At 41.3% G+C, this 27,974-nt stretch overlaps 1 protein-coding gene across 1 annotated transcript in view; it reads left to right on the top strand.

Moving 5' to 3' along the window:
• The first annotated feature begins 17,983 nt into the window (after positions 1 to 17,983).
• Positions 17,984 to 27,974, top strand: part of MBOAT2 (membrane bound O-acyltransferase domain containing 2) — a 94,937-nt gene continuing 84,946 nt past the window's right edge. The window contains exon 1 of the mRNA XM_059835520.1: positions 17,984 to 18,055. Within this exon, the coding sequence (XP_059691503.1) occupies positions 17,984 to 18,055 (72 nt within the window). The remainder of the gene's footprint in view (positions 18,056 to 27,974) is intronic.

Raw genomic sequence — 27,974 nt, 5'->3', positions numbered from 1 at the left:
TTTAGATATTGAAAAAGTCACAGTAACAGCAATCTTCCTTCTACTTAGGGTCATATATGTATGTTTGCTAACACACATTTAAACCTTTGTCATTCTTAATCGGTCTGTAGGTCCAGGTAACATCCAAATTTACTATATATGGTCCCATTTATGTATATTAGATACTATTTCTTTGTTTTCTTTGTTACTCCTAAAACCAGCTTTGTCCAGCTCCAGCTCTGCAGGTTCTTTTAAATGCCTGTTATGGAGCTGTTTATGGCTGTGGGGTCTCCAGTGCCAGCCTGTGCCTCATGTCTTACCAACCACCCCACCCTGCATGACTGTACGCCGCATCCCGTGTCTCCACTTCTCAATGCCTCCGCCACCGTACCAGCCCTGTACTGCTCTACAGGACATCGTGGTGTCCGTTGTAAACATCTCTTTCTACCCAGAACAATTGCTTGTTACTGTTGTCTATATAAAACTATTGGTCTACCACACAAAGATAAACTAAAGTAAACCACATTAGATACAGACACCTGGTCAATGACAGAAATTGCTGCCACGGCTAATCCAAGTAAAACAAAGCTGCAGGCAGGTCAAGAAAAGGTCAGGCAGAGCCTGAGGCCTTGCAGACTCAGGACAAAGCTGATGCCCTCTTACTAGTCATGGCGATGCTGTGTTGCAGGGCTGCGCAGTGGCAAATCTGCCTGACAGCGCTCCAGCAGCTCCACAAGCACTGCCGTGGCTGGGCCTCCTCGAACACGCACTGGTAACCACGTGTCCGGCTGGGCTTGGGTGTGAGCTCCTGCTCATGCTTCTGTCCAGACCACCCGAGCAGCAGCCCTCCGTGCTCCTATATTTGCTCCGTGGCGTAAGGGCAGCCTGACTGCGGGAGCTCAGGTTTCACTCCTACACCTGCTTCAGCTGCTGCCCCCACTTTATCCTGCTTATTTGCACTGTGGCTGCAGCAGAACCAGAAGCTGCTGGGATTTAAGCCAGTCCATCCTTCACTTGCCATCCCCAAATCTTCTGCTCTTCTGCTTTTTGGATAAACTTCCCCATTCCACTGCTTTACTGAGGCAGCATTGTACAACTCTGTGTTTGGCCTTTAGCCTCTCATTACTGTGGGCTGCTGCAGGCTGCCAGCCCAAGTCATACACGTTCCCGACACACAGCCGATTGGTAGGAAGAGTGCAAACAAATCCTGGTCAGATCCCGGCAGGGACACAACAGGCCTCATGACTTCAGCTGATATATTAAGCACATTGCAGCAATGCCATTTTGAGGGAGGTTACACATAGCAATCTGAGGAGGGCATTAGACATATGACGCTAACTTCCTGAAAGGCAATGGGTCTGAACCGTACGTGGACACGCCCTGGCTTCAAGCCTTTGCTATGTAGAGCCCAGTAAAGCGCTTATATTGCCTTCGGCACAGAGCTTTCTGCAATCCTGGTTTTTTTCACGAGTTACTTTTTCAGAGGAGAAAAAACAGGAGGAGAGTAGAAGGGCGTGCCATGAAGTGTTACCACAACACAAACGTGGCCAGGTGTCCCAACACATGGTCTGGAGCAACCTCCTTAACAAACAGTTCCCCCAGATGCTAGAAGAATTGTTGGGGGACCTGGTACACTGGGAGAAATCCTTCTGTGCTCTGAATGAGACCCCCAAAACAGCAAGCACTGATTTTGTTACTGTTTGAGGAAAATTTCTGTACAATTAGGAGGAGATTTCTGAATAGATGGCTACAGGGAGCCTTGCTGTTAGAAAGGATCCTGTCCTCCTCACAGATTGACTGGGTTTGATCTATGGCAGAAACCAAGTAATGGGTTTATGCCTGCTTCTTGCATGGATGACTGCCAACAGGAGGTGTTTTTATATATATAAACGGAGCAATTGTATCACTTTGAATTGCCATAGTGGTTCTTTTTTTTTTTAATTATGTAATAAACCACATCTCAGCAGTTGCCACACAAAGGTTAAAATGTTTTTAAATATGTAATTATGTGCATAAATACTCAAATAGCAAAAAAGCCTGGTTTTGTCATGGTTGCAGCACTTGCAGACAAGTATGGTCAACTCACATGGAAAATAACTTTCAGAAGCAGCTGACAGCTTGTGCTGCATTACTTGTTTTGACTGCTGCCTCCAGCCAGGTGTAGTGTAGTGATCTGCAAAGGAAACAATCTAAATCAATATTTTTCCCCTACAAGAAACTTCGTTGGATACTTGTTGGCCAATTTCTTCACAGTGAGACATCTTTGATGGATCTGGTGTTTCAGAACCCGTGAGAATGGCAGAGCAGCTTCTCCAAAACTGTCTCAATGACCCAACCCAAAGTCATGTAACAGCAACAATGCTGCGGAACACTGTTCAGTCAACCACCTCCTTAAACGTCTTTCTCCTGGGTTAATTTATACTAACAGTATCTGGTTTTATAGAGGGTTGTCCCCTAAGTGAAGATGGTTTGTGGTGTGTCAGAAATGCTGCAAATTGTACTTGCTAATAATAATCATCACCATCATCATCTGCATAAGCATAGTGCTTGTGAATTAGTCTAAGGAAAAGTTTTAGCAAAGTTAAGTTGTGATTAGCTTTTCAATTGTGAGGCAGTTTTAGTGGGTGACATTTGTTAATGTTAAAAGTGACCAGAGTTCTGTATGGCTGGTCTGTTTTAGGTGGAAGCCATCCTAGGCAATGCAGCAGCCAATGGTTTTTGGCAAGGGTTCCTTTGAGCATTCACAGTTGTAGAGCTATATCATGGGAGATGCTGGTGATAAACTGCATACCGCTCACTTCTCCCTCTGCTGTGGTAGATAAGCTGTCCTTGTGGGAAGGCTGGTTGACAGATATCATTCAAAAAGTAGTTACTTCAGATCAGCGCTCTTCCAGATCCAGATATAAAGTAATCATTGACAATATTTAAGAGAGAAAGCATTTTATGCAATGGATTTGGTCAACTAATAGCACAATTTGTGTTTGAGCTCCTGTAGTTCAGAATATTTCTCATTTTATCTATACATCATATGTTCATAAGGCTATTAAAAAACTTTGCATGGCCTGAAGAGAATGCTCAGGCCATGGTGGCCTTGGAGATTTCCTCTCTTCCCCATTCAGGGATCTCCAAGATATTTATATCCCCAGCGGGTTGCCCAGGCTCTGATAAAGTCAAACAGGCCCAAGGCTGAGGCTCTAATTATCTCTTTAGCCACATTAATGCTGAGAGGCAAATCACTTTCCATTGGAAGTCAGTAAGCTTGTAAAAGTGATTTAAACAAAGCAACAAATAAAAAACACCTTCTTACAATATGGTCTGTTGTCACCTTGATACAATTTACCAGAAACCTCTGAGGACTGCTGAGCTCAAAGGTGAAATAGCACAAAATAAAATTAAATCTGCAAACTGCAATCCTGTAATGTAGAAGTAATTAATTCTCACATTGAAAATTCATGTCTTCTATCTGAAAAAGAATACTGAAGGGACTGTTTTTTCCCATTGTAGGCACTGTAAAAACAGAGGAGCATGAGCACATGGTCACCATACTGTGAGGCCAGGGAAAATGCACCTCTATACCCAAATTGAGAGGCAAAAACCCACAAAAGTTATTGCAGGCATGTGGGAATCGCAAACCCTGGCAGGGTTCTTGAAAAAGAAACCCTTTGGTGGAAGTAGACCAGAAACACTTCGAGCATTGGTTCAGTGATGAAGGTCCATAAACACTCATGCAGGAACAAGACTATGTGCAAGTCCCAGCACTGGCACTTTTGCCAGGGCTCTGAGAAACAGCTCCTGCAGACACAAGGACACAGGATCCTCGTCTCACAGGTTTCCCTCCAGGTTCAGAGGTAGGCATCCCAAACTCCTCTGAATCTTTGGTCTGTTGCTTCCCAGAGAAAGAAAAAGGCAAAGACAAGCATTTTATGAGATGCTTATGTGACCCCACATAGTGGTCAGGCAACCTTTTTAGTCCATGCCCAATACAGAAGAGGTGTAGGAGAAAAGAAAACCCTCAAATGCAGAAGAAATCACAATTCATGCCCCAGTCCAAGCATTTCAGAAGTTGAATTTTGGCTTGTTTGCATACATTCCCACAGTTAAAAAGTACATTTACTTTTTCTTAGCAATCTGACAGGGCTCCTTAGATAAATTCTTGTACACTTTGTGAATTTAGTATGGTTCTCTGTTTAAACATGTCATATTGTTCCCCACAGTAATTAAATTCTTGCCTAATGAAGTCCAAAAATTAATCTGTGACAAAACACCCCAGGCAGAAGAACAGCCACAGACACTAGAAGCTTAAGCAAATATAGACCACACGGCCTGCAAAAAACGAGGACGTATTGCAAGGTATTTTGCAACTTAACACTGTACATGGTTGCAGGCATTAAAGTACCTGTAAAGAGCAGGGAAGTAAACGTGTTCAACATTAATCTTACTAGCCTCTCTTGGCCTAGGTCAACGTTGCTTACGTGACTGCTTTATGACTGTGGAACTCTGCTACCTTTGAGCAACTAAGAACAAAACGTTCTGGGTCCCATAGTGTGTGAGGTTGCTTTCAGGCCATGTCAGAACATGACAGGCTCAGTTCCCCCTAAACTGTGACAGAGAGCTATACATGTGGCAGTAGGTTTTGGCTGTCCAAGGAGGTAAGCGCTCACTTGTTTCAGAACATGTTGAAGTGGAGCCTTCATCCAAATGGGTGCTTATGAATGTTCCCCAACAGTCTCCTAATCCTTCAGGACAAAGGAATACTACTTTTTGAGGTTAACAGCTCTTTCAAATGGTGCAATCAAGTGGACATTTGTATCCTATAACTAGAACATTCGGAAAACTAGCTAATATTTCAGGTGTGTTCCTGATAACATGGTTTATCTATTGAGTCTAATAGTTGACTTGCCAACACCAATCCACGGTAGCCAATCTCTACCATTTCTTGACCGAGACACTAGAGATTTGAGGCAGGTTCCTCAGGCAGAGGTTCCGGGATCATTGATATTGTTCAGTCTGCTTGGAGGTATGAACAATGTAGGCAATGACAGTTACCCTGCTCTGAAAAGCCCACTATGAAGCTATGTATTAGATCTTCCTCATCTATACTGCTTCCTTCCTTCCTGCTTTATCGCCTCCTTAGTGCTGTAATGCCTCTGTACAATATGTCTGTACGTTGTTCCCCAAAATGAAAACATGACTTGCAGACATAAAGAAGATCCATGTTGTTGGTTTTTCTCTTGTCCACAGCAGTAAGCATGAAAGTCTGAGTCTAGATCAGTAAAGTGCAGACTTTGGAGGATTAAAATAACCTCTAGCTTTGGGCTAATAAAGAAACACAAATCATTTTCCCAAAGGGAAAAAGCTGTTTTATTGGGTCCTGTAGGAAACTGGCAATGCTCCTCCCAGGATAACACAGCCAAAAGTTCCAAGCAGCACAGCATGCACATGGGTATTATGACCTCACATAAGTTTCAGAAAGCAGTGTGGGATTATGTCGTGGTTTAGTCCCAGACGGCAACTAAGCACCACACAGCTGCTCACTGACTCCCCCCAGGTGGGATGGGGGACAGAATAAGAAAAGTGAAAGTGAGAAAGCCCGTGTGTTGAGAGAAGAACAGTTTAATAAGTGAAATGAAATAAAATAAAATAATAATGATAATAAAAATTGTAATGAAAAGGAAAATAACAACAACAAACAGGAAAGGCAAGTGATGCAAATGAAAACAATTGCTCACCACCCTCCAACCAATGCCCAGCCTAAGCAGCGGTCCCCCGGCCAGCTTTCCCCCTAGTTTATATACTGAGCATGATATCATATGGTATGGAATATCCCTTTGGTCAGTTGGGGTCAGCTGTCCCGGCTGTGTCCCCTCCCAGCTTCTTGTGCACCCCCAGCCTACTCGCTGGTGGGACTGTGTGAGAAGCAGAAAAGGCCTTGACTCTGTGTAAGCACTGCTCAGCAGTAACTAAAACATCCCTGCTTTATCAACACTGTTTTCAGCACAAATACAAAACACAGACCCATACTAGCTACTATGAAGAAAATTACCTCTACCCCAGCCAACACCAGCACAGATTAAAAAAAAAAAAAAAGAGCTTTGCACTTCCCAAGTTGCAGGACAAACCCAAGTATATAAATAAGCAAGTGGGAGAATGATGCAATTATGCAACATAGACCTTATAATCCCTTCAACACAAGCATATCTGTCAACAAACTTTTTCAAGTCAGGTATAAAACACATACATATGCTTCTATTCTGTAGTGCTGCAAATTTAATATATGAAATTTTGGCAGCTTTTTTAGGATCTATGGGTGGAATTGTATACATGAGATAAATAATTATATATTGCAAAGATTGAATTGATGAATATTTTCTACCTCATGTGATGCAGCTTTATCCCTGTTAAACTTAATGTACCTGTGTCAAGCCTCAATGATTTAACTGATTTTCATGGCATTTCTCTCTTTTACTGTAAAATTTTAGAGCAAGAACCATGCCTTTTTATTTGTTTACGTAGAACCATCATGCTGGCGACCCTGCTAGTCCTCTTCCATAACGCAGTTTGAAGAAAGAGGTCATCAAGGAAGCAGATGGCTGAGAAATACAGGTCCAGCCTTTATCTTCTTTCCCAAACGTGCAAACACCCATCTGTTACTGAAGAGAAAAGGGAAAGCCTTTGCAGCTGTTCTGGACAGACTAATTGCACATTGGCCAAAAAGGGACTATTGGAGCCTATCATGAAAGAAAAGGGAAGTTGCTGAATCTCTGCTAAGGCCCACACAGCTGATGATGCGGATCCAAGAGAAATCTCTGAATTGCTGAAGAATGGCTGTAGAATCTCTCATCCAAGGGAGAACCTGAAGCTTAAGTGTGGTGTGTCTCCAGGTACATGCCGTGCCATGCCCCACAAACAGATAGAGGGGAAATAAAGGACACCAAAAAAAAAGAAAAAAAGGTAAGAGAACTCAATCCAGAGTAGGTATAACCACAGCTAGGAATAAACTGCAGGAAAAGGAGTGATTTACCCGAGTACTGCACCTATCACTATCCATAACATGGCATCAGCCCAGACAGCTCCAAAAGCCAGAAAGTGTATGTGAGCTACTAAACAAAGATTCAGTAGAAGGGTGGAGAGAACCATCTTTATGCTATTTCCCCTTTATTTAGTGACATTGTTGCACATATACACAAAAGCCACAACTTGCAATTTCTTGGACTTGGCAGTTTAATCAAGTTCTTCAAACACACATTAAAAATACAAGTCTGTGCATGGTTGAATCACAGCGTTTCCCAGCAGGTTCCTTGAATTAACAGATTTCAACAGAAATTGAAATGGATTTTAAATTACTTTCTCATTCAAAGGTTTCTCTACAATTGGAAATTCCAGTCTGGAGGACGTCTATTAGCAACTTAGCATAGAGTGCCAAAAGGAACTGTTGAAGTCTGTTCTGCCGGCATTTGTCCATTCTTATGTATTTCACTACTGATATGCACAAATCCTGTATTCTTGAGTACAAACTCCTGGCCAACAATATACCTCCAGGCTTTGCCTGGCTCCTTATCCTCTTATGTTCCATTTATAAATGATGGAATTTACCTCAAAGCTTTCTGGCTGCCCTAATTTGATAGAATCACAGAATAGTAATAGTTGAGGCATGAAGTGACCTCATCAGATTGTGTAGTTCAGGCCCCGCCCAGCTCAAAGATAGGTCAACTACAGCAGGTTGCTCAGCTGGGTTTCAAGGATCTCCAAGGCTGAAGACTCCACAGCCCCTTTGGGAAACCTGTTTCAGTATTTGACCACCCTCACTGTAAAGAAGTTATTTCTTACATTTAAGTGGAATTTCCTGTCTTTCAGTCTGTGCCCATTGCCACTTGTCCTTCCCAGGCTGCAGTGAAAAGATGCTGGTTCTGTTGTCTTTTACTACCTCCCTTTTGGTATTTACACACATTGATAAGATCTCCTGAGCCTTCTTTCCTCCAGTTGAAACAATTCCAGCTCTCTCAGCCTCTCCTTGTATGACACATGCTCCATTCTCTCAATTATCTTTGTGACCCTTCACTGAACTTTCTCCACTACGTGCATGTATCTCTTGTGCTGGGGAGCCCAGAACTGGACACAGCACTTGAGGTGTGGTCTCACCAGTGCCTCACTAGAGAGGAAGAATCACTTCCCTTGACCTGCTAGCAATGCCCCGGCTGTTGTTGGCCTTCTTTTCTGTAAGCACCCATTGCTGATCAACTTTTTATCCACTAGGAGCCCTGCATCCTTTTCTGCAAAGCTGCTTGCCAGGCTTCAATGTGTACTACTGCACGGAGTTCATCCTCACCAGCTGCAGGTCTTGGCATTTCCCTTTGTTGAACTTCATGAGGTTCATGAACAGGAGTTGGCCCGTTTCTCCAGCCTGTTGGGGTCCATCTGAATGGCAGCACATCCATCTGGTCTATCAACCACTCGTCTCAACTTTGTATTGTGTGCAAACTCGCTGAGGATGCATTCTGCCCCCATCATCCAGGTCCTTAATGAAGAGGTTAAACAGCACTGGCCCTGGTATCAACCCCTGTGGTACTGCACTTGTGACTGATCTCCAGCTGGACTTTGGGCCCAGCGCAACCCTTTGAGCCCAACAGTTCAGCCAGTTTTCAGTCCACCTCACTGTTCGTTTATCTAGTCTGTATTTCATTAGTTTGTCTATGTGGATGTTATGGGAGACAATGTTGAAAGCCTTGCTAAAGTCAAAATAAACAACATGCACTGCTCTCCCCTCATCCGCAAAGCCAGTTGTTCCATCACAGAAGGCTACCAGATTGGTCAGACATGATTTCCCCCACTTATATCCATGCTGACAACTCCTAATCATCATGTCCATGATATATTTGAAAATAGCTTCCATGAAGATTGGCTCTGTTACCCTCCCACGGTTTGAGGTGAGGCTGACAGGCTTGTAGTTCCCTGAATTCTCCTTCTTGCCCTTCTGGAAGATGGGTGAGATATTTGCTTTCTTACAGTCCCCAGGAACCTCCTCGGATTGCCATGACCTTCCAGATGTAATTGAGAGCAGCCCTGCATGCATGCATGCATGAATCCCACCAAATCCTACAGACTTGTCTATGCTCTATTTGTTTAAATGTTTCCTAACTTGATCCTCTTCTACTGAAGTTAAGTCTTCAGAACTCCAGACTTTTCCACTAATCTCCACAACCTGGGATCCCTGAAAGCAAATCTTACCAGTAAAAACCAAGGCAAATAATTTAGTTCTGCAGTATAAATCATTCAGTTTATTTAGCTGTAATATTTCTTGTATCTGTATTAGAAGTAGCAAATGAACACAGGCAGTGACTAAGCGTTGCCTCTTGAGCAACCTGCACCTGAACAATATCTGTCTAAAACTACTGTTCTTAGTGGTGAACCACATATGGATATTAAAAGATGAAAAACTGTTAGAAGTAGCTGAGGGAATTTTCCTGCAGAATCATACTGTAATATTAGCAACATAAATCTAGTCTGGGGAAAGAAAGAAGAATGAGAAATCTCTCACAAAACTGGAACAATATTTTAACAGTCATAAAAAAGCCAGATTCCTCCTTGTGAAAAGAATATGAGGAAAGCAATTTTTTTCAAACAAAACCCATAACTTTTATACCTAAATAGTGGAGATAATGCAAGAATGAAAACAATCATCTTCATGCCTTCGAGAACTGAATTTTGAAGTTTCTGATCAAATTCCTGTTATTGTATTGTTAAGGAAGTGGCCTTGTTCACTGAACTGAAGCGATACTGGAAGAGCTTCCTGTTTAAAACAGCAGGGAGTGCAGCCCCAAGAACATCAATCACACAGTTCATAATATTAACTTGACTGGAGCATTGCAGGAACAGGGCTCCATTCAGCTTCAAGGGTCCCCCTGCAATGTTATCTACTGCAGGATCCCGAAGTTAGTATTCCTTCACTGTGACACAGTAACTCTCTTATAGAAACGGGTATAGTTAGGAAGAGATGGAACAATTTTACAGCTCTAGGGAATCAGGTCAGTGGTCTAGCATTCTCTCTCTCTCTCTCTCTAGCATCTTTCAAAAAGGTGCAAAAAATCTGAAAAGTCAATTACATCATGATCTACACTTAAGCTTCTTCCACAGACAGGTAACAATTGCTTAGCTTAATAACCAAAAGTCCAAGGCTTAAAGATTTATAAACCTTGTAATTTTAAACTATGTCTACCATTGCTGATATTTTTTAAACTACCTTTAAAATGGCTTTTATTTTCTGGTAGTGATTTCCACAGAATAACTATGTACTTTTAAATTTGTCGTCTGTTCTACATTCTTTCACGGAATTTCACTTTAATGTGGTACTTTTTGAAGAAAAACAGGAACAGTTAAGCTCTTCACTGTTTTCTCAATTTTGTAATAATTGTACTTCACATTTAAACAAGACAAGGAGATATAGCCAGTGCTCCTATGAAATCTTTAGTACTCACAATTCCTTATTAAAAGTAAAGGTAATCATAATTTGTCAACAAAAATGTCAAAACTAGGAGCAGGATGAAACAAAACAAGCAGCAACGTCAGACAGATCTGCTCTCTACAACAAAGATATGTGGATAAAACATTATGAAATGGACTATTCTGACCTCCATAACAGAGTACAGCAAGTTAATGTTATGAACAGTTTTTGTTATATGCAGATATATATCCTAATCTTCATAGAAGTAATGAAGATGCTACCAACTTAAAGCAAGAGTTGGAATACTGTGTATTTGTTCAGGCTGATTAATCCTTCATGGCCCTAAATATTCCCCCCCAAATAAAGTGCAGGATAGAAACAGGATAAATTTACTATCATCATAAATATCCATTTCAAAAATCATGGAGGACATAATAGCCAAACTCTGCTCTTACATACAGTTTAGGGCGTTAAAGAATGAAGCATTGTATAAAATACAGCAGCATAAATATAGCTAATGTGGTAATTATTTAACTGAACTGACAAGGAAAAAATTTGAATGTATATATATTAATTAGTGTGCTCAATTTACTAGCACACTTCTCCAGTTTCCTAGATAGGTTTTCTGAAAAAGAAATTTGTATCCTAGAGCATTTCAGGTTCACATGGTGCAATTTTAGACAGACTGCTGCTTGACTGAATGGCTGAACAAACTCATGGCTTTACTTATGCAAATAACACTGCTTATATAAATGGAACATATATGTAAGCTTGTATATGACTTGAAGTAACTCTCAGAATCATCAATACTAATATGCATCTTTGGCTACTGCTCCCAGAATGTTAGTCATTAAAGCTTTGGGCGTGTTGTGGGGAGGACTACATTATTATTATTGTTCTCTCACAAATTTGCATTTGGACAAGGCTCACATGCTTGCAGAGGGACACTTAGCAGGCGGGACATCAAGCTAAGATGCAACTAATAAAATTAAATCTTAGCAAAGTATTTTTACCCTCAGTGGCTGACCGGTGTGAGGCTCTAGGTCCATTTCCTCTCAGGTCTCTAGATCTGAGAGTTGAGCAAAGCTTCCCCTATCCTGCTGCTCTGAAAAGTGAAGGCTTAGCCACTAGAACAGATTGCAACAGTTTCTTGCTTGTCGTACAAAGCAAGAGAAAGGCATTGGGGAAGCAGGTGAGTCCTGAAACAATTGCAGAAATGTTCAGGCTCTGACCCAGTGACAAGTTCAATTGCACTTGGCTGTCCCAGGCTGCGGCTGACAGGTCTAACATACCGAGTCCCTGCTTTCCATTCACTACCTGACACTCACTCTGACTCCGACACACACCACCAGTTTTGGCCGCTCAACAGTCTGACATGACTTACTGGCTGGCAAAGAGGATGTACCTCAAGCTGTGCTGACTGATGCTGTTGGAGTTGGAAGTAGCAAGGGAGGAATTTTAAGAGCAGAAGCCTCAAAACTGTGTGTGGAGAAGGAAATAGTGGGAATGATGAGAAGGGTGGGAATGAACAATCAACCCTATCCTTTCTAGTGTTGATATGTGCAATTTTTATAAACAATTTAAAATGAATGGCAGACAATAAAGCTAATACGATGCATGGACACTGAAGACATCTTATGACAAAAACTTACAAAATGTTCCAAAAATAGGAGGGTAATTTAAGATCAAATGAACACACAAGGACTAACCCCATAAACCCCTCAAGGAAAAATTCTTACTTCTTACTGAATAGAAATACGATCAGGACTGACCATGATAATTCATAAGAACAGGAAGAACCATCCCAAGCTGAGTAGCAATGACCATATGGACTGAGAAAGCTATTTAGGGCAGGCCAGTCCTGAGGGACAGAAAAAGAAAATTCCATAGTCCTCCCTTTCTCTCCCTTAAGTTAACTGTGAACCTGAAACAACTGAAAGGAAAACTTATTTGGTAAGCTTAATTTTAAATTGCATTTTTGTTATTTACTTGCACCCCCTCCTACACTTCAACCTTTGCTCTTAGAATAAACTCACTTTACTCTGGAAGCTTATCTTGGCATTAAAAGCAACTCTTAAGCAACTCTGGGATGAATAAGGCATATTATTATTTCAGAAACAATCCAAATAAAGAAGAGTCTTAGTCCTATCTTGTTGCACTCACCTAGGGCAAGTGGGAGGAACCTTGAGAACTGAGCTCTCTAAGCGGCAAGGATCAGTTTGAGAACCTGTAACATCAGATATCGAGAAAAGGCAGGTCTCTCCTTTCAGCCAAGGAGAGACAATACAAAGACAGCTCAGAAACGTGAGAAACTTGCTAAAAGCAGTTATTTCCATGCCCTGCTGTTACAGTATGACAGGAAATTAAACAAAATTATTTATTCACTGTACATTTATTCATATGCGTTTAATATGAATGTGCTTTTTTTTATAGTTAAATCAATAAAAAAGGTAGACTTGTCAGTTCTTTGCTACTGTTTTATAGTAGTAGGTTTCTTGCAAGGTTATCACCAGCCTCTCCCATCCACTGTATTTCTCATAGTCAGGTAAATACCTAATTAAGCTCAAACCAACTGTTCTTAAACTAATAACTTAGCTTTGAAGTTCATTGCTTTTATTTCAGTTCTAAAAAAAGGGCTTCTATTCCCCAAACTTTTCAATCATCAGAGTGACAACAATACCCCAATTGCATGTGGCACGAGTTATTACACCTTGAAATGCTGTACACTGTCAGTTTGTACTATTTCCCCATAAAGAATTTTAGAGTAAAATTTGCTTTGAAAAGGCAACTCACTCATTTATCAGAGTAACTTCTTCTTGTTGAAGTCTGTTGGTTTGTCCTTGTTGTGATAGCAGGAAGTTCCTTTAGCAAGGAAATAATCATTTCTAAGATCTGTACTTGAGACTTGATATTTACAGCTGAACAGTAAAATGAGCTTTCATTCACCCTTCTTTACCAGCTCTGCCTGATTTTGTTAACAGACTTCATGTTACAATTGAAAAACAAAACAGTCTGAGCTGAACATGAGTCTATGTTTTCGAGAGACACCAATGCATTTTCCCATCACAGAATTTACAAAACTTAAGTACTTGGAGGAAAGAAAGTTGGTCCAAATCCATTTTACGATAGAAATTGATTGCTACCTTAAAAATCGAGAAGCTTGCTCACTCTCAGAGCAGCTCTAAGACCGAAACAGAAGAACAAGTCAAAAATCTAAAGCCAAAAAGTGTTCTGCTAAAAGAGCCAAAGGGAGATTTTAGCTATCCTGTAGCTAGACTGTAGAAAGGTATTTAGATTTTTCCTAATAAGAAGAGAGCCAAACAAATGTTACTTGAGCTGGCCATCAACAGTATCATCATGAAGAATTCCTACTAATATTAACAGGAATCGCACTGGGCACTAAATTACTAATATAGCAGACCTGGCTAACTAAAGAGTATATTAGTTCAGAAAACAGCTGATGCATATGAGGCTTATTGTGCTGTACAGAGTATTTTAAGGGATGGCAAAAGACTGCTTTGGAGGAAGGGTGAGACAAAGATACAAACAAATGCCAAAATTTCAATAGTAGATTTTTTTATGAACAGTAATTCAGTTTGACTGGTATCAGCTTTTGCAGAAATATTCTTCTCTTTGGAATGAAGTCTCAAATGTTTTAGGCTAAGCAAAGCCAGATAGGTAAGTGATTGCCTCTGTACAGCTAATACTGAAACCCATTTTTCTTTTCATCTATTTTGCTAACTGGAGTTTCAATAATTGTTCCTATTTTCTGTTTGTGAATATGTTCCCAGAACGACTTATCAAACAAACAGAGAAAAAGAACTGTACACAATGGTGCATCTAGTAACTTTGTCCTATTGTCCCTTCCTGTCCTCTGCCACAGTTCTTTTTGTTCTTTATTGTATGATGTCATATGGGACGACTGGTACTGTAAATACCTGAATATCTTAAATTGTCATTCACCTAACAAAGTTTACAGGAAACCTCTAGTGTTTTTTTACATCAATGTTACATCATTCTGACAGATTAAGTAATCTCTGTAGGGCTGAGAGACGCCTTTGTGATTATTTTTATACCTAAGAACCATGAGCACTTATGGGACCATAAAAAATTAATCGCACAACATCAGAAGAAGTTCATGCTATGCTAAGCCACTCTCCAGGGATTATTTAAATCAACACGACTCCTGCATTTTGACTGATAGCCTTTGGTGGAAAGAATTTCCTTGTGGAAGTACCACTTCTTGTTCCCTTACATGCAAATATTTAAAACAGTAGGAAAGTAAGTAATGTTTATTGGAAACTGTCCCACTTACATGTAATGTTATAGATTCACTACTCTGGGTACATTAGCTTCTTTGTATCATTCACCAGCCTTCTTTTTCAGAGCATCATTTAACTTTCAGGACTAATTGCACTGTTACCGTGTCAATGTGATGTGGAATGCTACCTGATGCCAGCCAATGCTTCATCTTCCCACACACAACATAGTATTCTCACACAGGCAGGCAGTTCTCTGAAAACATATGTAATGGAATCCTCTTTCAAAAAAAAGGAAAAGCAGAAGACCTAGTTTTACTGCAGTGCCCGTGAAAGCCCTTACCATACATTCTACAGCAGACATCAAAGACAAGCTACTTTTTCCCTGGCAGAAATTGCTTATTTTCATGTTACTTTCTTCTTGACCAACATTTGCATATTTCACTTTTAATTGTGAACATAGATTTTAAGTTCTGTGGGGCAGGACTCCTTTTGTTCTTTCATGTAACCAATCTCCCCTGTCACTACAAAGGGACTATTATTTTGTGACTATTTTCAAGATGTATTTCTTTGATGTTGTCTTCCCCAACACACACCTTCCTAAATAAGAGCACAAGAACATCTTCCCAAAACACCACATTTCTCCAGTCGAAACTTGTGAAAGATGTAATTATCTAACTTAATGCCACAGATGCAAACTATTTATAATGATACTGTGATTTACAGTATAGATAAATCTATCTTTCAGGTACGAACTCCTAAGATCCTAGGATTCATGCAGGGAAGCATATGTTTGCATTTTCTGAGCACTGCAAGAACACATACATTGAAAAAAGAGTAAAATTACCAGAAAATTAAGGGCTGTGTTTTAAACGCAACATTTATGCTGTGGTATCATGAGCTTATTCTCAGGCATTTTGTTAATTGAAAGTAAGGAGTTCATTCAGTAGGTCAATTATTTGCTGCGAATATTTCATGGAAGTCTCAGTAACACCACCTCCATGAATTTATAGAGATGCACCAGAATAATTTCTTGTGACTAGACTATGATTCAAAACTAGCTATCAATCTTTTCTAAAGCAGCTCTTTTGTGGCTTCATTCAAGAATGTTTAGTTTAAGATTTCCAAAGATTTGTGAGTAGGTATATGTCTCCTTCCTAAAATAAAATCAGATAAAATGGGCTTAGTCTTTATACACATATATACATATGTATAGTCTAATGCAGAGTGTACTGAGCCTAGTGGCACTGCACTCCTATGAAGTCACTCACATGTATATATAATTTGCAGGTTTAGATTTAAGGGACTGATTCAGAATTAATTGGGAAAAGTTTGGAGTTTTTTTCCCCTTTCTGAAAGCAGCTCTCTTTGGTTTACTACAAAAACATCATGCTATTGCTTCTGAAGCTGCAGATGCTACCACAATTGTAACTGCCTGTCACGCAGTGAAGAAACCTAATTAAAACCACTTATTTGTACCTATTAACCAGTCTCTTTAAATGCAGACAAAAGACCTTACCACAAGCTAAAATGTAAGTACAGAGTGTGGTCTGCAATTCAGTAAGAGAAACAACAGATGTTTTCAGATAATTACACTTACCTGCATTTTCCTGCTACTGCCAATTAGCATCAACCGTGAACTTAAATGGCTATGTAAATCACTATACCTAGCCACTACTTCAGGCGCGGTTCAGACCGTTAGCATGATATTGGACAAGGCATTTCATCTTTCACATACTTAAAATGGTGAAATGTTTGTGTTTAGAGGTATAATATAGAATAATTATAAAAATGTTTAATAAAGTGCAAGGAATAACCTGCAGTTTTCTCTGAAGAGACACAGGATTCTCCAGCAGTTTTATAGATAAGAACATTATATTCCTTTGGAGCCTCCTTCACAACATCATTTAGAACAATTAAGGTTACAGTTATTTCATAAGAAAAAACCCTACAGAAAGCTCTAACGTCAAAGAGGCAGGCAGGCCACTAAACCAGAATGATTTAATAAGCAGCCTACTGCGTAAGGTCATCTGGTAGAGTTTGCTGCGCTTCTTAACGTGAAGCCTTCACTCAAGGCTTCGTTCTGTTTCACATTGGATAGCGTTGACTGGACAGGTGGAAGAGTTGTGCTGCGTACCGATTTATTACCATTGGCATCACCACATGACTTCTTGCTTTACGGAAACTGCACTGCTAGGCTGAACCTACTGAAAAAGTACTCATGCTTGTACCACTTCAGGTTTCTGTATTTAAGAAACTGGCCGTTTATAAACTAAAAACTGTGGCTTATAGCCATGACAGACAGACTTCCTTAAGTCAAAGGGTGGCTGTAGCAGCAGGGGTTTTTACCCATCCTTTGCGACTTCTTCAGGGTGCCAGACCACCCTCATGCCCTGTGTGCCTCCATCACCCATCCGCCCTTGGGTACGCAGCTACCGAGCGCTGACCTGCCTCGGTGCCCGTTCTGGCGACGGGGAGACGGTTAGGAGCTGAACGGGGGGGCTGATCTCTTCCTTACCTCAACATACGCCTATGCCCACAGGGTTTTGCGTACCCTCTGCGACAAATACCTCCACAGCTGCCACCTGGGCCGACCGCCGCCTGGCACCGACCCCTCCAGCGCTGCCAGCACCCCGCTTCCTCGGGGAGCGCGCCTGTCAGGCTGTCCCTGCTTCCCCACCCCGCGCAGGAAGGTGTCATTTCCCCTCAGGTGCCCCCATCAGTCCCCCCCCCCGCGCCCTCGGCGAGGTCGCGCAAACCTCGGCGCAGGTCAGAGCTCCACACGCCGCGGAGAAGCGCGGCGCGGCCGGGACCCCGCCCCGCGCAGCGCCGCAGCGCCGCCTGGCGCAGGGCGAGGCGGCGCCGAGCCCTGCGCGGTACCTGCGCGCTCCGCGCAGCTTCTGCCCGCCCTCAGCCCTCCTCCGCCCCCCAGCCGCCCCCCGCCCCGTGATTTACCTCACCAACCCCCGCCCGCCCGGGCACCATCTTCCCCCTCCCGCCCCCCGCGCCGGGCCGCGGCCGCTGGCGGCCGCCAGAGGGGAGCCACCTCGTCCCGCCTACCCCGCCGAGGGGCGGGGATTGGGTGAGCCGGCCTGTCACTCCGCGGCGGAGCCACGCGCGGGTTGGCCGCCGGCGCTGTCAGTCGGCGGCGGGGCCGCGCCGGCCCCTTGTTGTCACGGCGCCGTGAGGGGCTGGGGCTCTTCGCGCCGCTGCTGCCGTTGTTGCCGCCGCCGCGGGAGCCCGGGAGGGGAGCGGTTGCGCCGGCCTCGTCGCCCGCTCTCCCGGCGCGGGGAGAGGCGCCCTCGCCATGGCTACCAGCACCACGGGCTCCACGCTGCTGCAGCCCCTCAGCAACGCCGTGCGGCTGCCCGTCGACCAGGTGAGGATGGGGAGGCGCCTGCCCCGCCGCTCTCTCCCGGGGACTCGCCGGGAGGGGCGGCGCCGCGCCGGGCCAGCGCCCCCGCTCCGCTCCGCGCTGTACCGCCCCGCCCCATCCCCCCGCGGCCCCTCCATCCTCCCCGCCTTCTCCGGGCGGGGGCCGGGGGGAGGGTGGGCAGCGCCCGGCGGGGCGGCGGTGGCCGTTCCCCTCACGCACCCGCGGTGAGGGGAGAGGGGGGCGTGGGCGCAGCCCGCGGGGGGGCGCCGGGGCGGGGAGCTGCGGCCGCGCTCCGCGTGCAGGTGCGCTCGCGCCACCGCCCGCCCCGCGCCCGCCGGTCCAGCAGCGCGGCCGCATCCCGGGCACGGCCCGCCTCGCCCCGCCGGTGCGCCTCTCCGGGCGTGCCGGGGTCAGGCCGCGGGGGCTGCGATCGCGGCCCGGCTGGCCAACTTGTTGGCATCCCTCTTTGGCCAGATGTGGCTGCGCAGCTGGGAACGGGGCCGGTATCAGCTCGGCAATGCAAAGGTTGGGTAATAATTGCAAATGCAAAGCAGTGTGCTGTGCCTGCATGCGTCTGCCGGTGGTTTTTACATGCAGCGTTAAATAATAACGTGTGCTGCACATAATGCTGTTGGGAGTTCATATGTACTTTGTAGGCAGAGCGTTTCTGGGGTATCTTTTGTCCGAGTGATATAAAAATTCCTGAAGGTTGTTAATCCTGTTATCTGCACAAAACATCAGAAGATTAAAAAATAAGATCGGGAAATTGAGATTTGCAGAATTTAATGACTGAAGTTGTACAAGAACGTTTGTTTATGGGGGAAGTGGTCTAGACCTCCTAAATCTACAGAATATTTATGTCTTTATGAATATGTAAGTAAAGTAACCTTAAGTAACTTATATAAATTTTGTAGCACCAGGAAATTTCACGTGAGGAATTCTTATTAAAAAAACCCCTCCATTAATGTATGAATGAATGAAACGCATCAAGGAAAACAGTCTGTGCCTATGTAGAGGGAGAACTTGATTGTTTGGTTTTACAAAATATGCCTAGTAAGTGAGAAAAGTAAATGTAAATGAAACACAGAGGAAGGAGCATGTCTAGTGAAAGAGTTTTGTGAGTGAGTGAACTACAGGCTCTTTTTTCGCCCCCCTCCCAGCCGTTTGTTTGAATGGAGGTGAGAGAACCTTAGGTTATGGATACACATGAAAAAGTATCTTCTGGAACACTGACAAAAGCAGGCAAGTTGAAATTGAGCTTGCTGTGATGGAATAGATACTGCGCACAACTTGCAATGATACCTGCATCCGGGATCAATGGCACCACATAGCTCAGTGCCTCATACATGCAGGCTGTAAGCTCTTCTTGGCAGGTGCTGGGTATTTATTTCCATAAAACGTGCAGCTTTTACAGGGTACTGTAAAACAAATAAAGAGATGACCATCTTTTTATGGCATGATGCTGGCATTGTATAATTATCTAGTCATAATAGTAGTCATAAATTTAATTGCTTCATGACGTAGTGCAGCTTCTACCAAATTTATTTTAAATGTTGTGGGTATGGCATTTTGATTATAGTAAAGTTACTTTTTATTAAAGCCTGGAAAACTTCCCTGTATTGAATGTTTTGCAACAGATGCTCCTGTAGAGCCAAGATGTTTTTTATAAAATACCATTTGAGCTCTGCTGAAGCTTTTGGGGATAATCACAATGGAGGCTGTCTAAACACATGGTTTAAAACATTTGTTATAAGCAGTTCAAAATCATACATACTTTGGTTTTAGATATCAGTGGTCCACACATAATATAGGTCCAGTTGTGTATGAAGAGCACTGATTATGACTGGAGTATGAATTGAAGAGTTACAAAATTATGCTGCACTGAGGAGAATGCATCTATAACTGATTAAAAAAAAAGGCAAAGTTCGACTTTTGTAACCTCTCAGCTTAATAGTCTATCTTGATAGTAAGTTTGTAATATAGAAAGGATGTGAAATGTCTTCAGTGTAATCAAATCAAAGGCAGTAAAGGAGAAAATGAGGGCAGAGAAGAAGAAAGTGCTGTTATTCTTTGCTGAGTGAGCTCAAAGATTATGCATGACATTCAGTGATACTGTACTCATACTTGGTATGAAAATGTAGCAGTGCTTTGGAAAAAAAAAAAAGAATAAAGGTTTTCTGATTAGTAGGTTGTTTCTACTACTTAATCCAAATCTGTACTATGACTACAGTCATACCACTACAGCAGGTACTTGAAATGGGCACTCCAGAATAATACCAGCACTCAGAACTCATGGAGACGAATGCGTTTTGTTTCTCTATTTCTATGTTTCAGTTTTTACCACAAGTAGATACTAATCTTTGTATCCAAAATGTTGCAAATGTGATTTACATTTAAGTCATTACTGTCTAATTATCCTCCTATAAAGTTTCAGTGAAGGCGAAGACATGTAACTCTGGAAGGACCAATCCAGGTAACGTGTGTCAATGTTACTCTACTGTCTGGGTGTTCAAACAAATGGACGGAAGAACCTTGCCTATTTGGCAGTGAATGGAAGTAGAAATTTCAGTTAAAGGTGAAGCTGCTATCTGTAAGGTTGAACTAATTAATCATACATGTCTGTGTGTGGATTGAGTGTGAAAAATTGATTATTTTTTGACTTTAATGCTTGGTAGAACTAGAGGCACAGATTTGTTTGAGAATGATGTTGGTTATGTGCTTGTTGGAGTCAGTGTAAAAGATGGAGGCTCCACCAGAGCCATCTGACACATGTGTAAGAACAGTCTCCTCTATGTGCTTGACTGTATTACAGGAGAAAAGCTTTGTTGCTTTAGCAGATTGATGTTCCTAGTCCTTTCTTCTTGGTACTAGAGTACTAGTTAGCTATAGGAATGGAGAAGAACTTGTTTTCCACTTCTGTGTATATCCCCCAACAAGGTCTTACGTGATAACTTGTTGCTATGTTAACCCTTCCTTTGGCTCTTATTTTGTCTTGCACCAAGTTAACCGAAATGGCTACTTGGAGAAGCTAGTATGTATTTGATAGGCTTCTTGTTCCAATTTTTCTATTGTTATTTTCAGTCATTTGGTGCAAGGGAAGATGGCTTGGTGTGAACAAGAACCTATGCTTATCTCTGTAGATTTGTGAAGGCAAGCTTGAACACCTTTCTTTTGTTACAGGGAAAAAAAATCACCCCTTGGGGGTGAAAAACCTTACAAGAACTGTATCTTTTCACTTCTTGGGGAAACTTAAGTTTGCTACTCAGCAAAGGAAGCATCCTGTTGACAACTCTGTCAACGTGGGTCCTTAATGAATGAGTGAATGAATGTTAATGTACCACGGTATTCCCTCTGTCTTGTTAGGGGAGAGAGGGAATAAAAGTAATTATGTTCTTCCCATCCCTGACAGCTAAAGAGAAGTATGGGAAGGGTTATCATAACAACTTGGCTGCTAGAAAATCATGTGTTGCATAATGCATCGAGGTTGCAACTTGAATGATTTTATTATAGTTATGTCTCTCACCTGGCCTTCCATTTTTTTCCTGTCTGTACTCATGTTGTATTTGTGTCTCTGCTGCTTTCTTCTTTCTCAGAGGTGAAGCCTGACAAATAGCGCATTGGACCTTGGTCCATTTCTAGATCTGGTGCTGTCTTCCTGATTGTTGACAAAGGAGTCGTCTTGGTGACATGTCAGCTTACCTGTCATTAAATAGGAGATACTTAAATTTGCTGTGAGATGAGAATAGTTCTAGGAGAGCAAAACTTTCTTCTTGACTTTAGGTCTCTGCGGGGTAAGGTGAATTCAGAGAATAATCTTTGCTTTCACTGCTTCCACCAGAGGGAGCAAAATTTTTATCTGAAAATGGGCAAAAATTATATGGGTTATTACTACCCTTCATTTGCCATAGATAACCATAGTAGAGGAGTAGCTGAGGAGGGATGATAGGAGATGGACTGCAACAATATGTGAGTGTCAACTTTTTTGTCTAAGAGATTGATCTTGAGATCCTGAAATATGGTCTAAACAACTGGATCAACTAAGCTAACTTTGGTGATTATCTTCTAGATAAGAAAAGAAAGAGTGTGGCTCCAACTACTAACAGTATAGCTATGTGAAGATGTGTGGACTGAATAAAATGTTATGCTTATGATTATGCACTTCACCTAAAATCCAGGATGTAAAAATAAACTTCAACAAAAGTAAAAAAAAAAAAAAATCCTTGCTATTTCCACACTTTTCTTTGGTTTTTTTACAGTCTAATTTTAGCTTTTATTTGAATAAATTTGCTCATTTGTGTAGAATAAATATAATTTTCTACACGAGTGCCATCAACCTTCAAAGAATCTAAACCTACCTTTTTTTGATAAGAATAGGCATAAAAATCCAAGTCCTCCTAAACGTGAACTGCATAAAGCATATGAACTTCCTTAATTTAGTGATCACAGACCATTCTGCTGCACCTACGTATTTGCATAATTTTCAGCATATGCTTCCTTGTGCATAGGGTTACCTAAGTTGCTTTCAACATGCCCTTGATGCACTCAGTTCCACGTAAAAAAAATTATCATTGACATATGTTGAGCATTCATGTTTCACCTTGTTTGCCTTCAAGGAGAGTGGGCAGGATTTTTTCTCCTTGTATATATGTATGAAATGTTTATTTCTTACACGTATGCGATTGGCAAGATGTATCTGCAAATGTCTTTAATTTGATGCTTTGGAGATGAACCACAGCTGGAGTTTAGGTAAAAGATCAGGCTTGGAGGTGGCGTAGGGAATCATTTTCCTGAGAAGCAGTATGCACCTGACTTGCCTGCAGGGAACATCTGCATGTGTCTCCTAGTTAGGCCTCTGTTATTTCACAAAATTTTGGGCATTAGTGGTGCCGTATCCTCCCTTATTTTCTGCCAAGGCAACCCAATGTAGCCTCCTGAAGACTGAAATGTTTCAGTCTGATTAAAAACCTTTTTGTCTAAACATGGAATAGAAATTGAAAAGTTTGTTCTGTATAGCTGTCCAGAATTTAGATGGCCTAATATTTATCTTAAGTATTATGAAACTATAAAAAAGAATAAAGTGAAAAGTGTCCCAATTTTTATTCTCTTTCACCATTGATTCTTAGACCCTTGTGTGTGGCTGTTGTTGATTTTTCTGATGTGACCCACGAAACTTATGAGTGATAAAGTGAGTAAAAGTAGCGTTCATGGGTGTGTGAAATCCAAACACTGAAGATAGGGGAGTGGTAGGATAAGAAAATCGTGCCCCTACTTTGCCCTGTAGTTTCCTTATCTGCTGCTAGCAGCAGTCAGAAGACGAAGGGTGGACAGCAAAGCATGATCTCCCATGACAATAGATGGAGACTGTAGTGGGCAAAAAGAAGTTGGGGGGGAAAAAAAAAATCCTGTTCTCCATTTTTTTATGTGCTGTTCTCAATGATTGGATGTTCTAAATTGTTTGGATTTGCTAGTGAAGTCCAGGGATGGTGTTTTTACTGGTGTCTTAACTTCCCTTTGAACTAGTGGAAGGGAGGGAATGTATCATCAGAAGGGTCTTAGTCTCTTTGCAGTGACACCTTTCCCAGATTTTAGTATTACTGTTTAGATGTTGACTTAACTCTGCAGGTATTGTTGGTTGAAATTACTCTCTAATGAAAAATATGTAAAGAAGGATGAAACTGTTGGAATAAGAGGAAAAATTGGCAAGAGAACATGGCTATCTTGAAGGAAGGAGTAGAAGCTGTAATGAACAGAATTGGAAAAGAAAAGAAAGCAGACACTGGTTACAGTGTTGGAGAAGATAAACCATCTATTAAGTGATAGAAAGATTTAGTGCAAGAAAAATACCTCTATTTAATTCAGGTTCATGAGTGTTGTTGTAAGGACATAAAATATAGAGCTACTTCAATTCTTTAATTTTTAGGGAGGAAGCAGTGAATTTTCATTGTGGTATACTCTCGCTCACTTTCATACTGGGTATGTTTTCTCCAGGTTTTTGTGAAGCAGTGGAAAAACTCAAATATAATGACAGCCCAAGGTTTCTACAATAAACATCTGAAATAAACAGTCTTTACCTCAACAACCTATAGTCACCTGCTTTGTTTTGTCAAATTGTTTTTCCCATCCTTAGGCAATTCATTTAGGTGGTATAAGTGTGAACACTTACTGACCTATGTTTACTGCAGTACAAGCCATTTCTGAATTCAAAATACAGTTCAGAAATTGCTACAAAAATACTGCAGTCCTGGGATGTTGAAAAGAAATACTGAAGTGCCCAAAGAACAGGCCTATAAAGGAAAAACAGTAAGGCATAAGGAAGATGAGAAGAGTCCCTTATTTACCGAGTACATGGTTACCACTATGTTGCTTTCTGTTTGTTTTTGAAGCATTACTGTTGTAAATCTGTTGTACCACAGCTATGTAGCTCTTTTCCCTCTGTGGGCTTTCTTGGGTACAGTGCTGACTTAAAAGAAGAGTTCTGAAAACTGATAAAACTGAAATAAATGAGTCATCTTTATAATTCATTAATCTTGATATTTGTTGACTTTTAACTCCTGTTTACCTGTTCCTTTGTTGACCTAATGAAGCACTGTGATACATCTTTTGCAGCCTTGATTACAGCATGTCGTCTTCACATTTATTATTTTGACTAATGTGCACTTTTCCTGAGTAACAGTTGCCCAGTTTTTTTTCCTTGTTTTCCAAGCCTTTAAAGGAGGGGGTCTAGACTGTGGGGTTTTATTTTCTTCCGGAAGGTAAGGAAAAACTACACATACCCAGGTGAAAACCGATTTGCTTAATGTGTGTATCTTAACGGTATTTTACAAAGAATGTTGATACAGTTCTTCAGTATGGATATTTCATTTTCCCTTCTTTCCTTTGGAAAGTACTTTAAATTCAACATTAGTTATCATTATTAGTCTTTTAGCTCTCGTTCAAGTCAACAGAGCTGTTTGGCAATTTCAATTTGTCTGCAAATTTAGATAAATGCTAGTTATGCCTGCTTGTTTTAAGTGATGTTTTTGGCAGTTAAGCCATCTTTTGCAAAGGACTACATCCATAGCTCTGCCTTTTATTCTGGAATAATGTATCCAATGGTGAAGAAGCTGTTTTGGTTTGGCTGTAATGGTGTAATATGCTGTAGTTGGTGTTTTGGTGTTTTTTTTTACTTCTAGTTAAAGTGGCCTAAGCTGAAGAAGAAGGTACTCTTATTCTGAAATGTGGCTTGTGAGCACACTGATTGTATAACTACAGTGGTATATTCTATGCTAGTAATGCTACCTGTAGAGATCATTCTTAATCTTTCTGACCTGCCTGCTGGCTGAGCAATGCTTTTGATTCTACTGCTTCCTGTCAATCATTCATATATATAAAAAAAATATAAATATAATAATAATTCAGTGAAGACTAAGCATGTCACTCAAAAAGTGGACTGAAAGTCCAGACTATAATGAATGGATTTTTATTCTTCATTGTGGAAAAACTAGAAAGAAGTTGAGGTCACCATGAATCTGCAGGAATTTATTAGAAGCCCAGTGATGGCTACCAGAGCTGTAGAAGGTCTAGCCTTAGAATATGTTAACAAATTATTGTCTGTAATGGGATTGAATGTAAGAAGTTAGATAAACTATTTTAATATGAAAGCATAATTCTAAATGTTACTAAAATATTATAAAGTAAAATGGACTTAATTTGAAAAGCTGTAACAGCTCGAAGTAGTGTCCATTACTTCTGCAGGTTGCTGTGTATTGCAGATGTTTACAGGGCAGTTGCAGTGCTTGGAGACTTTGTAGGTGGCTAATTTCATGCAGATGATTCCTGAACTGGGAAGAGCCGGAGAATAATAGACATGGAGGAGTAGAGACTGTCTGAGTTGAACAGTAGCTCATTCAAGGGACAGCACGGTGAACTCCTTTTCTTTTTCCCTTTTTTCCCATGGAGAACACTGAGAAGCTGATTGTTTGAAAGATGGGGAACATTTGTTTTACTTGCTAATTAAATTGACTACTGCTGTTACTGGATTTCTGCAGGCTATATGGATAAGGCAGTGTTACTTTCTATATTTTTGTTGCTTGTTTTAAGATGGATTTCAGTTTCTCACACATTGGCAGAATATAATAGTACTGAGGTAGTTCTTAATGGAGAAAGTGGTTTTGGTTGCGTTTGAGAAAGATATCCCCATAAATGTTAGCTATTTTGCTTTATTTTTAAATGGCTAGGAAAGTGAGTAACTTGTAAAGTCTTTACAAAATTTCAGGCACTATAGTGGTACTCTGGGCATTAAAATAAAAACTTGTCATTCAAATAGACATTCGAATAGTTTGTATACTGCTGATACTCATGTGATGAAGAGTAGAGATTTTGAGGTTAATCAGTACGTGCATGTGCACCAAGCACCTGTACTGAAAAGCCACACTTCTGAGAACTCTGTAGCTGAGTTGGTCTTTGTTTGGAACTGTGTTTTGCCAACATAATGCCAGGCTGTTGTGTTTTGATGTTGTAAACTCTTTTTCTCTGGTAGTCTGAGTTCTGCAACCCTTAACTGGCCAAACCAGTTTTTGCTCAACAGAAGCAAGTGTTTTAGGTTCTTAGTGTTTTTCAGGAGAGAAGAAAACAAAACAAAACACACAACCAAAAACACCAAGCCCCTGAACCAGGGGAGGTTCAGGCTAGATATTAGGAAAAAGTTCTTTACTGAGAGAGTAGTGAAACACTGGAATAGGCTGCCCAGGGAGGTGGTAGAGTCACCCTCCCTGGAGGTATTCAAGGAGCGTGTGGATGTGGCATTGTGGGATGTAGCTTAATGGGCATGGAGCTGTGTGGTGTTGGGTGGGTTGGTTTTTGGTGTGTTGTGGTTTGTTGTTGTTGTGTGGTGTGGTTTGTTTGGGTTTTTTTTGGTGGTTTTTTTTTTTTTTTGGTTGGACTTGATGATCTTACAGGTCTTTTCCAACCTTAGTGATTCTGTGATTCTTAGTCCAATTTCACCTTTGAACCAAACTTGCTTCCTAGATTTTGGGCTTTCCTGTGAATAAATAACTGTCATGTGTGACTGCTCAGTATCTATAATGTTGAATCCTTATGAGCCAATCAGAGAGAACACCCTTCAGCTGACATCTTCCTAACCTTAATGAATTAGTTTTGGTTTTTTTACTATAAACTGTGTACATTGATGTTTCATTTTACATCTTTAGTCATACAGTTTTTCTTAAAGTAATTCTGAGTAATGATTTAGCAAGCCCTGTTTGAAAAAGCTTATTGAATTTGATGCTCATTTATTGCACAAACCAGATTACTAGTGCCTACATCATGTTCTTTGTGATGTTCTTCAGTCTCTCCAGCATACTTAAGAATTACAAGCTAGAAATTGGAAGTTAATACTGGAAATAGGGATACTATTATTAATGTATGTCATGACTGTCTTCGTTTTGGACTGAAATCAGCTTGGAAGGAAAGCATTCAGAATCTGATGAGTAAGTCCTTACAGCTGCCAATTCATATGAAGATGAAGTATATTCGTGCAATATTAAAAAGCTTTTGCCAGTGTTATTAAAGTTGACTAACAGAAATGGTTAGAGTATGGACTTCAAGGAAGCGGCTGCTATCGGAAGAGATGTGCTTGGAAGTCTCATCTGAAAACTAGTGGCCCCTTCACATTGGGTACTGTATAAACATGCATTAACACAGTTTTTGCTACAAAGAACACGCTGCCTTAACATAAGCATCTCCCATACTGATACTACCCCAAAATAACCACTGCTGCTGCTTATCCTCCATTTCTTCATATTTCACCCGTGAAGTGAGGTTGAGACCTCAGGGCAGGAGTGTTAATTAGTTACATTTTCATCATGGAAGATGCTTGTTATTATTTGAACCAAAAATGCATTTGAAAGCATTGCCACAAGACTGATGATCTTTGAGTTGAAAG

The sequence above is a fragment of the Gavia stellata genome, chromosome 2 (genome assembly GCF_030936135.1).
Source record: "Gavia stellata isolate bGavSte3 chromosome 2, bGavSte3.hap2, whole genome shotgun sequence".
Lineage (NCBI taxonomy): Eukaryota > Metazoa > Chordata > Aves > Gaviiformes > Gaviidae > Gavia > Gavia stellata.
Note: the sequence above shows the minus strand (reverse complement) of the source record. Positions and strands in the feature narration are given on the sequence as shown.